Source organism: Macaca mulatta, chromosome 5 (genome assembly GCF_049350105.2).
Source record: "Macaca mulatta isolate MMU2019108-1 chromosome 5, T2T-MMU8v2.0, whole genome shotgun sequence".
In the NCBI taxonomy this organism is placed as follows: domain Eukaryota; kingdom Metazoa; phylum Chordata; class Mammalia; order Primates; family Cercopithecidae; genus Macaca; species Macaca mulatta.
The window spans coordinates 124,125,105-124,137,407 of record NC_133410.1 but is presented as its reverse complement, the minus strand read 5'-3'; the positions used below and the strand labels follow the sequence as shown (position 1 = coordinate 124,137,407).

General features: G+C 37.0%; 1 protein-coding gene across 1 annotated transcript in view; it reads left to right on the top strand.

Moving 5' to 3' along the window:
- The window catches only part of NDST4 (N-deacetylase and N-sulfotransferase 4), a 150,595-nt gene that overhangs the window by 131,301 nt on the left and 6,991 nt on the right, over nt 1–12,303 (top strand). The window contains exons 9-10 of the mRNA XM_001097335.4: nt 5,571–5,741; nt 11,428–11,537. Coding sequence (XP_001097335.2) covers nt 5,571–5,741; nt 11,428–11,537 — 281 coding nt within the window. The remainder of the gene's footprint in view (nt 1–5,570; nt 5,742–11,427; nt 11,538–12,303) is intronic.

Below are 12,303 nucleotides of genomic sequence, written 5' to 3'. Positions count from 1 at the left end.
ACACCTGCCTATTTGTTTTGTTTTTTTTTTAGAGATGGGGTTTCACCATGTTGCCCAGGCTGGTCTTGAACTCCCGGGCTGAAGCAATCCACCAACCTCAGCCTCCCAAAATATTGGAACTACAGGCATGAGCCACCAAGTCCAGCCCATTCTTTTTTAATATCTTGACAACAATTGTGATGTTTTTCTATGCTGGCAAGAGAGTGATTACAAAGGTTCTCAAGTGTTCCAATAGAAGGTACACTTGGGATATTTTCTGAAAATTCATTTGGTAGTAGTTCCATAAAAGGGTATAAAGATCTTTCGGTGATGTGATTCCCCTTCTGTAATAGATCATAAGGGAAACTTCAAAAGGATGGACAAATATTTAGGAACATTGCAGTACTATCTACAAAAATAATAACAAGAGGAAAGTGTCCATCAATATAGATTTGTGTCATACTAAAGTGGAATATTCTGCAGTAACATTTAACTACGGTTTTAATTAACAAAATAGTAATTAAAAGTTGTTTGTCTAATGTGTAGATATTAAGTAATCCTGATGATATGTAATTAAACATTATCTAAATACTGTGAGGAAGTATGTAGAGGTGCTCTGAAAGCATGGTGTAAGAAAATAAACTTAAGACCTAAAACTGAAGGACAAGTACATATTCCCTGAGTGAGAATAGAAGGAAGGTGGAGTAGAGGATATAGTATATGTTAAATACATTGGATATAAAGAATCATGGCACATTTAAAAAGCTAAAAGAATTTCATGTGGCTTGTGGGAAAATCCTAGGTAGAGACCTATAGGACTCAAAGCTGAGAGGCAAACTAGGGCTAGAACCATTTGGCTGCTGCCATTTGGTGAGCAACTGAAAGCCTTTGAAAAACGGTAGCCAATGTGTGACTACCATATTTTCTCTTACAATACATAGAATTATCTGCTATTTGAAGAAACTGGAATAGGACAAATGACTCTTTGGAAAAATCACACTTGAGGCTATTGCAATAGACCTACTGAGATATGGAAGTGGTGTAGACAAAAATGTTAAGTAGAAGCTGAATGAAGAATAAGTATTCAGAGATATTTAAACATTAAAACCAAGAGAATTTGGTGAGAACATAGTGTCAGGGATGAAACAAATTTCCAATCTGGGCACCTAGATGATGGCCACACATTCCCATGAAAAAAGAATCATTGCAGTATACAGGAGGCGGTGGGGTGGGGTGGGAGGTGGGGACTAAAAAAGGGTAGATTATGATCATGGTGAATGAAACCCTTCATTATCAAAAGAACAGTAAAGTCACCTGACACTCTGGAAGAGGTCTGAGATAGAGACAGATGTTTGTGAAGCAGAGGTAAGAAGCCATGGCCATGTAAATGGTGAAATCACCTAAGGAAAGAATTTAGAGATGAAAAGTGCAGAGCAGGATGAGGCGCCAAGAAAGATAAGAAAATATAGCCAAAATAGAAGAAAAAAATATTCAGGAGTGCAGTGGCACTGAATCGAAGGGAAGGGAGTACTGCTAGATGGAGGGGTGGCAACAATTCCAAAAACTGCTAAAAAATCAAACCGTTAGGCAAAGCGAAAGATGTGGAGGGAAGTGGAGCCCTTACCAAAAGAGTAAAAAAGAGCAAAGCCAGATGGATTTTGGTGAAGAAAGAAGTAATTGGGGGTGAAGAAATAGAGGCAGCACTTGCGAAAGACTCCAAAAACGTGATTTTGAAGGGGTAAAACAGGACACTGGTTTATTACATAGAAGTAGAAGTGGAATTGAGAAAACATCGTCTGTGGTAGTGGTGATTTGATAAGTCATTTCCAAAGAAAAAGAGAGGTTAAAGGCCCAGAGGAGAAAATAGGTAACTAACTCTGTGAAGATACAGGAAAGAATGGCTATAGGAAATGGCTTAGATGGTGAGACCAGTGGCAGCCCTGCCTCCATTCCAAGTTCTTAACTTTTCTTGTGTTGGGATTCTTCCAGCTGTCTGATGGTTCCTACGAGTGTTTCAAAAATATATTTTAAAAGCATGAAACTAAATATATATACAAAATAAACTGCTATGTTAATGTGAAATACTTTTTCAATCAGTAACAAACTTTTTAATTAAATCATTATATGGTAAGTTCTAATGATGAGTCTAGTACTATAATAACTTTGAAATAGTAGTGACCATAAGCAACATTTTGATATATCTAAGACACCAGTAATGGGATATAAAATAACTGATTTTTATTGGTGATAAAATCGCAACCACAGTACAATAAATACTGTGGCTGTTGTCTACATTCATTCCATTCAGTAATTACTGAAAACAAAAAGCTTTTTGTTTGTTTGTTTTTGTTTTTGTTTTTGTTTTTTAATGGAGTCTGGCTCTATCGCCCAGGCTCGAGTGCAATGACGTGATCTTGGCTCACTGCAACCTCCCCCTTCCGAGTTCACGCCATTCTCCTGTCTCAGCCTCCCAAGTAGCTGGGACTACGGCACCTGCCACCATGCCCGGCTAATTTTTTGTTTTTTTAGTAGAGATGGGTTTTCACCGTGTTTTGCCCAATCTCCTGACCTCGTGATCCGCCCGCCTCGGCCTCCTAAAGTGCTGGGATTGCAGGCATGAGCCACCGCGCCCTGCACAAAGAGTATTTTTGTCGTTTTTCTTTTTTTTCTTTTGCTGATCCAAATCCATAGACACACTGTATTCTATCAACAGGCCTATGTTTAAGAATCCCTGGGTTGAAACTTAAGGGGTAGAAGAGGGGAAGAATGTAGACACTGGTAAATCCAAAGGCCTGAGATAGAAAAATTGAAGTGACTATGATGGCCTCTCCTTCCTTTGATAAGCCTGGAATGAGTTAATCTGATGAAAAGACGGTGATAGTTTCAGGACATAGCAGTTTGAGAAGAGGAGAAAAAAGACGATATGAAATCATCATACAGTGGTGGGATAAAGCTGATAACAGAAATGTGAATTTGCCTACAGCAATGATGGCCTAATACAAGTTGGTAATCTTGAAGTTATGATGGTGACACTGTATTATATACCAAAATCCCAACGTTGTGAGTGCATTTTGTGTATGCACAAATTGAGTGCATATACAAATTAATATCAAAGTAAAGAATACTAAAAGGGAATTTTTGAAGGGTGTAGTAGGATAACAAGTAATTTCATTTTTTTTCCTTCTTTTTCTTGATTTTTCAAAATTTATTTAATAAAAAATGTATTACTGAAAACAAATACTGATGTATAGAAAAATGTGACATTGCAAACTGGAAGGCAAGTAGTTGGGATCTAAAACTTAGATTGGAAGCAAAATTTATAAACTACCATCAGAATTTATCTAATCCATGAGTCAGTATTTCCCACAAGGTACAAGAATTATGTCTTTCTCACTTTGTGAACACTCATTGCAAAGCAAGATAAACTTATTTTTTCAGTAGACCAAAAGCATTAAAATGTGAAGTCTTAAAGTTTTGAATTTAAGCAACTGAGGAAAACGTCGAACAGTTCGCTAGCATGGTCACCACTTAGAGCAGATTTAAGTGAATCTTTTTTTTCACATAGATTAAACCAGTTCAATAAAAGCGAATCTTTATGATGTGTGTGCCTCTCTGAGCTTGCTTTTTCAAATAAATTCTTTGAACATACATACAGGTTTGAAAGGAATTATTTTTTCTGATAATATTTTTTTATTGCTGTATTTCAGTGAGTAGGGCCCCACACTGCTCCACATTTCAAAATAATGTAGCCTATTACTTAGCTAGTCCCGTCTATTCAGTAAATACCATAAATCCAAAGCTCAGCAGGTATAATTCAGAAACTCCTACAAATGTCACCTGCCACTGTAATTTCTACCCCACATTTTTATAATGGACCTCGCAGAGGAGCTATAGTGCTATTTTTCCATAAAATATGTCCCTTTGTGACTTCATGGTCATATTTTTATGCTAATCTACTTAGCTGCAGGAAATAAAGAAAAGTTGGTGCTAAACTGGCATAAGTCAATATAGAACAGATTAAGCACAGTTTCATATTATCACTGCTTAAGGTAGACATTTTAGCATTACTGTATTAAATATGTGTGTAGTTTGTTTCTTATTCTTTATTGAAATTATGTAATTTCTACACATTTTGTTAAAATGAGTTATATAATCTATATACTCAGCATAAGGTATACACATGTAAAAATATCAATAAATATACAACAGTGAGAGGACTTCAAAAGTGTGTGCCACTTATTAATTATTCTTTAACCATTCACCATTTCCTAATCATCTTTACTTTTCTAGTTATTTTTATTTCTAACTCGCACATAAGATCCATCACTCACACATAAGGCCAGCCATTACACAGTTATAAGCAGGGACCCGTATACTTCCACCTTTACCCTACGCTAGAATTTCTTCAAATTCACTTTCAGAAGTCTCACAACACTTATTCCCACACACCTCATCTACCTTCGCTCAAACTTACCTTAGATGATGAAGTCCTCTTAGTTTTCATATGTGTTTGGTGTTTTGTTGTTGTTTTTTTTCTGATTCTCACAATCTTTCTCCTTACATTTTAGCTCAAAAGCTTCAACCATTGAAAACTCCTTTCATGCTGGAGTCAGAATTAATCACTTACTGATCTGGCTGTCACAGCAAGTAACTTACACCTCTAATCAAATATGTCAAATATACAACTTTATTCCTATCTGTTGTCTCCCACACTAGATCTGATTTCTTTGAAGAGAGTGGTTGTGTCTTATATCTTTTTATCTCCAGGATCTATCTCAGATCTTTGTTCTGGAAAGAAGCTTAAATAATGCTTGTTAAATTGTATTGACTGTTAAATTTATCTCTCACTGAGCTGGGCTGTCTCCTGTTTGACCAATGATAGTTTGATGTGACTCAGGATTTGATACTGAAAAGTAGAAGTGAAGCAGTATTCGTAAATTAGCAGGTTTAGGTAGAAACCCATGTGAGAGCAAACAGAAAGGACCTTGGGTGACATCAATATGAATATGACACCTAAACAAGCATGAGAAATGGACAGCAGCTTTCTCTGTACCCATAGCACCTGCTACACAGGGGTATTGGGAAAATGTGAGAATCTGAGGGAATGGCTGTAATGAAATGATGGCCCAAGAAACATGGATGACTACTCTTAAAAAGACTGTTCTTGCAAAATCTAATTTTTTCATCAGGCTTGATTTGTCTGGTCTCTGACATCTTCTCATTCTTAATAATATCCATGAAGAAAATCCTCACATCCTATCTCTGCCTTGCACCTAACCACTTTAGACATATAACTACAAGTTTATGTGCATACCACTTGATAGATAGTGAAGGCTTATACTTTAACTTACTTTAAAATAAGCAGTATGCCAATGGGTGTTCCAGTGTATGCAGTTGTCTTTCTATTTCATTTCGTTCATTTTTTTATTCTAATATTAAGTATTTAATTTGTTATTTTTTGTGACGTAAAGGACACACACACACTTATACAAACACACCAAGCACACACATGCATGTGCTCACCTATACACATATGCATATCTACACAGGCATGGAAAAAACTAACTTTACAATTGACTTTCTTGTTAAAGCACCAACGATCACATGAAGATCCAGCTGCTCTGAGGTTCAATTTCTATGAAGTTATTTCAGCAGGACATTGGGCTCCATCTGACTTAAAAACTTTGCAGAGAAGATGCCTAGTACCTGGATGGTATGCAGTCCACATAGAAAGATGGCTAACTTACTTTGCTACTTCTCAGGTAATGTCCTGAAATTACTTTATTCTGTTTATTTTATTATAATGTCCTGAAATTTTATATTTTATCATAATGTCCTGAAATTACTTTCTTGTGCTTATCATGATTGTGTTGCACTGACAAGCAGAAAATGTGAATGAACATTGCCACAGACGGTGATTTATAATCAGAGACAATTATAAGTAAGGAAGAAGTGTGCATTTTACATTTTTAATTTTATTAATACTATTAACATGATAAATATCTCTAAAACACATTCTTGCAATCTTCTTTTGAATAGTAGCTAGTCTCAGAGTGATAAGTTCTCCACAGGAGACATCATGTGATTTACAGGCAACAACTCTCAACTACCAGTACAACAGCCAGTTAGACAACAACTTTATGAAACACCACATGCAGATAACTACATGATGTTTGTTCTGTATGACCCTTATAAGGAAAGAAGGTTATTCACTAGGCTGCCAAATGGGGGGTGTTATAATGGCTACAGGAACATGAGATAGACGAAGAAATAAGGATTTGAAAAAAGGCATCCATATTTTTTTTTTGGATTGATCTTTAAAAAAAAAACTTTTAAGTTCTGGGGTAGGTGTGCAGAATATGCAGGTTTGTTACATAAGTATACATGTGCCATGGTGGTTCGCTGCACCCATCAATCCGTCATCTACATTAGATGTTTCTCCTAATGCTATCCCTCGCCTTGCCCCACACCCCTGACAGGACACAGTGTATGATGTTCCCCTCGCTGTGCCTATATGTTCTCATTGTTCAATTCCCACTTATAAGTGAGAACATGTGGTATTTGGTTTTCTGTTCCAGTGTTAGTTTGCTGACAATGATGGTTTCCAGCTTCATCCATGTCCCTGCAAAGGACATGAACTCATCCTTTATTATGTCTGCATAGTATTCTATGGTATATATGTGCCATATTTTCTTTATCCAGTCTAAAATTGGTGGGCATGGGGCTGGTTCCAAGTCTTTTCTATTGTGAATAGTGCTGCAATGAACATACATGTGCATGTGACTTTATATTAGAATGATTTATAATCTTTTAGGTATATACCCAGTAATGGGATTTCTGGGTCAAGTGCTAGCTCTGGCTCTAAATCCTTGAGGAATTGCCATACTGTCTTCCACAATGGTTGAACTAACTTATGCTCCACCAACAATGTAAAAGCGTTCCTATTTCTCCACATTCTCTCCAGCGTCTGTTATTTCCTGACTTTTTAATGATCACCATTCTAACTGGCATGAGATGGTATCTCATTGTGGTTTTGATTTGCATTTCTCTAATAAATAGTGATGATAAGCTTTTTTCCATGTTTGTTGATCGCATAAATGTCTTCTTTTGAGAAGTGTCTGTTCATATCCTTTGCCACTTCTTGATGAGATTGTGTTTTTCTTGTAAATTTGTTTAAGTTCCTTGTGGATTCTGGATATTAGCCCTTTGTCAGATGGATAGATTGCAAAAATTTTCTCCCATTCTGTAGGTTGCCTGTTCACTCTGATGATAGTTTCTTTTGCTGCGCAGAAGCTCTTTAGTTTAATTAGATCCCATTTGTTAATTTTGGCTTTTGTTGCCGTTACTTTGGGTGTTTTAGTCATGAAGTCTTTGCCCATTCCTATGTCCTGAGTGGTATTGCCTAGGTTTTCTTCTAGGATTTTCATGGTTTTAGGTCTTACACATAAATCTTTAATCCATCTTGAGTTAATTTTTGTAGAAAGTGTAAGGAAGGGGTCCAGTTTCAATTTTTTGCATATGGCTAGCCAGTTTCCCCAACACCATTTATTAAATAGGGAATCCTTTCCTCATTGCTTGTTTTTGTCAGGTTTGTCAAAGATCAGATGGTTGTAGATGTGTGGTGTTATTTCTGAGGCCTCTGTTCTGTTTCATTGGTCCGTATATCTGTTTTGGTACCAGTACCATGTTTGTTTGGTTACTGTAGCCTTGTAGTATAGTTTGAAGTCAGGTAGCATGATGCCTTCAGCTTTGTTCTTTTTGCTTAGGATTGTCTTGGCTATACGGGCTCTTTTTTGGTTCCATATGAAACATCAACATCAACATAAAGTACTCCTACACAAAACCCCATCCAAAGGTTGTCAGCCCCAAAGATCAAAGGTAGATAAATTCATGAAGATGAGGAAAAACCAGTAAAAAATGATGAAAATTTCAAAAAACAGAGTGCCTCTTCTCCTCCAAATGATTGCAGCTCCTCTCCAGCAAGGGCACAAAACTGGACACAGAATGAGATTGATGAATTGACAGAAATAGGCTTCAGAAGCTGGGTAATAACAAACTCCTATCAGCTAAAGGAACATGTTGTAACCCAATGCAAGGAAGTTAAGAACTTGATAAATATTACAGGAACTGCTAACTAGAATAACCAGTTTGGAGAGGAACCTAAATGGCCTAATCGAGCTGAAAAAATGCAGCATGAGAACTTTGTGAAGCATACACAAGTATCAATAGCTGAATCAATCAAGCAGAATAAAAGCTATCAGAGATTGAAGATCAACTTACGGAAATAAGGTGTGAGGACAAGATTAGAGAACAAAGAATAAAAAGGAATGAACGAAGCCCCCAAGAAATGTGGGACTATGTGAAAAGACCAAATCTACAACTGATTGGTGTACTTGAATGTGACAGGAAGAATGGAACCAAGTTGGAAAACACAATTCAGGATATTATCCAAGAGAACTTCCCCTACCTAGCAAGACAGGCCAACATTCAAATTCAGGAAATACAGAGATCATCACTAAGATACTCCATGAGAAGACCAACCTTAAGACACATAGTCGTCAGATTCTCCAAGGTTGAAATGAAGAAAAAAATGTTAAGGGCATCCAGAGAGAAAGGTCAGGTTACCTACAAAGGGAAGCCCCTCAGACTAACAGCAGATCTCTGCAGAAACCCTATAAGCCAGAAGAGAGTGGGGACCAATATTCAACATCCTTAAAGAAAAGAATTTTCAAACAGAAAAAATAATTTCATATTCAGCCACACTAAGTTTCATAAGCAAAAGAGAAATAAAATTATTTAATGAGAAGCAAATACTGAGGGATTTTGTCATCACCAGGCCTGCCTTACAAGAGCTCCTGATGGAAGCACTCAATATGGAAAGGAAAAACCTGCACCAGCCCTGCAAAAACACATCAAAATATAAAGACCAATGACACTATGAAGAAACTGTATTAACTAATGTACAAAATAACCAGCTAGCATCATGATAACGGATTCAAATTCACACATAACAATATTAACCTTAAATGTAAATGGGCTAAATGCCCCAATTCAAAGACACAGATTGACAAATTGGATAAATAGTCAAGGCTCATTGGTGTGCTGTATTCAGGAGACCCATCTCACATGCAAAGACACACATAGGCTTAAAATAAAATAATGGAGGAATATTTACAAAATAAATGGAAAGCCAAAAAAAGAAAAAGAAAAATGCAGAGGTTGCAATCCTAGTCTCTGATAAAACAGACTTTAAACCATCAAAGATCCAAAAAGACAAAGAAGGACATTACATAATGGTAAAGGGATCAACACAACAAGAAGAGCTAACTGTCCTAAATATATATGCACCAAATACAGGTGCACCCAGATTCATATAACAAGTTCTTAGAGACCTACAGGACATTCAGACTCCTACAAAATAATGGTGGTTGACTTTAACACTGCACCGTCAATATTAGACAGAACAATGAGACAGAAAATTAACAAGGATATCCAGGAATTGAACTCAGCTCTGGATTAAGTGGACCTAATAGACATCTACAGAACTCTCCACTCCAAATCAACAGAATATACATTCTTCTCTGCACCATATAGCATGTATTCTAAAATTGACGACATAATTGGAAGTAAAACTCTCCTCAGCAAGTGCGAAAGAATGGAAATCATAACAAACAGTCTCTCAGACTACAGTGCAATCAAATTACAACTCAAGATTAAGAAACTCACTCAAAACCGCACAACTATGTGGAAACTGAACAACCTACTCCTGGATGACTACTGGATAAATAACAAAATTAAGGCAGAAATAAAGAAATTCTTTGAAACAAATGAGAATACAGAGACAACATACCAGAATCACTGGTACACAGGTAAAGCAGTGTTAAGAGGGAAATTTATACCACTAAATGACAACAACAGAAAGCTGGAAAGATCTAAAATCAACACTCTAACATCATAGTTAAAAGAACTAAAGAAGCAAGAGCAAACAAATTCAAAAGCTAGCAGAAGACAAGAAATAAGTAAAATTAGAAAATTAGAGCAGAACTGAAGGAGGTAGAGACACGAAAAACCCTTCAAAAAATCCATGAATCCAAGAGCTGGTTTTTTGAAAAGATTAAGAAAATATATGGACCACTAGCTAGACTAATGAAGAAGAAAAGAGAGAAGAATCAAATAGACACAATAAAAAATGATAAAGGGGATATTACCATTGATCCCACAGAAATACAACTATCATCAGAGAATACTATAAATGCCTCTGTGCAAATAAACTAGAAAATCTAGAAGAAATGGATAAATTCCTGGACACATACACCTTCCCAAGACTAAACCAGGAAGAAGTCAAATCCCTGAGTAGACCAATAACAAGTTCTAAAATTGAGGCAGTAATTAATAGCCTACCACCAAAAATACCAAAAACAAAAAAACAAAAGACAGGATCAGACTGCTTCACAGCTGAATTCTACCAGAGGTACAAGGAGGGACTCCTCCCTAACTCATTTTATAAGGCCAGCATCATCCTGATATCAAAACCTGGCAGAGACATAATGAAAAAAGCATAATTTTACATTCTGTCTTCCAGCTCAGGGTAAGTTGAAATGCTAGTAGCTGGGCCTTACCATTGACCTTTTTCCAGTATTCTTTTTTCTTGGAGACGGAGTCTCGCTCCATCACCCAGGCTGGAGTGCAGTGGCGCGATCTTGGCTCACTGCAACCTTGGCCTCCTGGGTTCAAGCAATTCTCCAGTCTCAGCCTCCCAAGTAGCTGGGATAACAGGTGTCTGCTACCACACCTGGCTAATTTTTGTATTTTTAATGGAGATGGGGTTTCACCTTGTTGGTCAGGCTGGTCTCGAACTCCTGACCTCAAGTGATCCACTCGCCTGGGCCTCCCAAAGTGCTGGGATTACCAGTGTGAGCCACTGTGCCTGGTCTTTTCCAATATTCCTTTGACAATTATGATATTCTAGGGCAGTGATCCAATGATCAGTAAGGCAGGGACCAACATTTCCCTCCTCCCTCTGTCTTGTTTTTTTAAGATTAGATGAGTGATTTTCATTTGGATGACCACTATTTCTGAGCCCTAAGCTCCAGGGTTACTAATAGGAAATTGGTAGGCTGGATGATTATCTGATCACACAACAAATGGAAAATTATGTTTCTACTGAAGTACTAAATCAAGAAAGTGTCTATGTTTACTTCTGATTTACAAAAAGCAAGTTAAGGGCTATAACTTGATAATTCACAAGAAATGATGCCTATGGCAAACTTTATTGTTTATGTGGAAAGATGGAAGAATAATAAACATTCAAATGTATTCTAAGTAGGGCATATTTGCTTCCCATCCACACTGATCTAATTTATGAATGCCACACCAGGTAAAGGAAGGCATCACAGTCTATTCAATTTAATTTTGTTCTTCAGAAAGTGATTATTTCTGACTTTACAGTTGCTAATTATTGATGGACAGCAGCTGAGATCTGACCCAGCTACTGTGATGGATGAAGTCCAGAAGTTTCTGGGAGTTACACCTCATTATAATTACTCTGAAGCACTAACGTGAGTCTATTGTCATGCTTGATTTCATTTCTATTATTTGCCATCATAAATTATCACTGGTAGGTGTGTATATAACATCATTAATACTAGCTGGAATTTATACATCCTATGCTACCTACAAGCAATCAAAGGAATCTCCTCATCAATCATGCAGTGTTTCTCTTTTATTTATTTATTTATTTTTAAATTTTTTTTTTTTTTTTTTTTTTTTTTTTTTTTTTTTTTTGAGACGGAGTCTCGCTCTGTCACCCAGGCTGGAGTGCGGTGGAGTGATCTTGGCTCACTGCAAACTCCGCCTCCCGGGTTCACGCCATTCTCCTGCCTCAGCCTCCCGAGTAACTGGGACTACAGGCGGGCGCCACCATGCCCGGCTAATTTTTTGTATTTTTAGTAGAGATGGAGTTTCACCATGTTAGCCAGGATGGTCTTGATCTCCTGACCTCGTGATCCACCCACCTCGGCCTCCCAAAGTGCTGGGATTACAGGCGTGAGCCACCACACCCGGCCATGTAGTGTTTCTCTTTTAAATACCAGAAATACTTTATTTTATAAAGTATATTTTATATTATTGTAAATTCTTCTTTTTGTGAGTTTTCCCTGCACCAGTTTGATTAAGTAAATTTTTTACTTGCCTACCTGTGCAGACAGTGTCCTAGAAATTTAGGTTACAAAGGTGAAAATGATATTGTCTCCTTTTTCACATAATTTACAGTTTAGAAATGAAATGCAATATTTAGGGCAGAATTGGGAAATGAGTATATTTGTG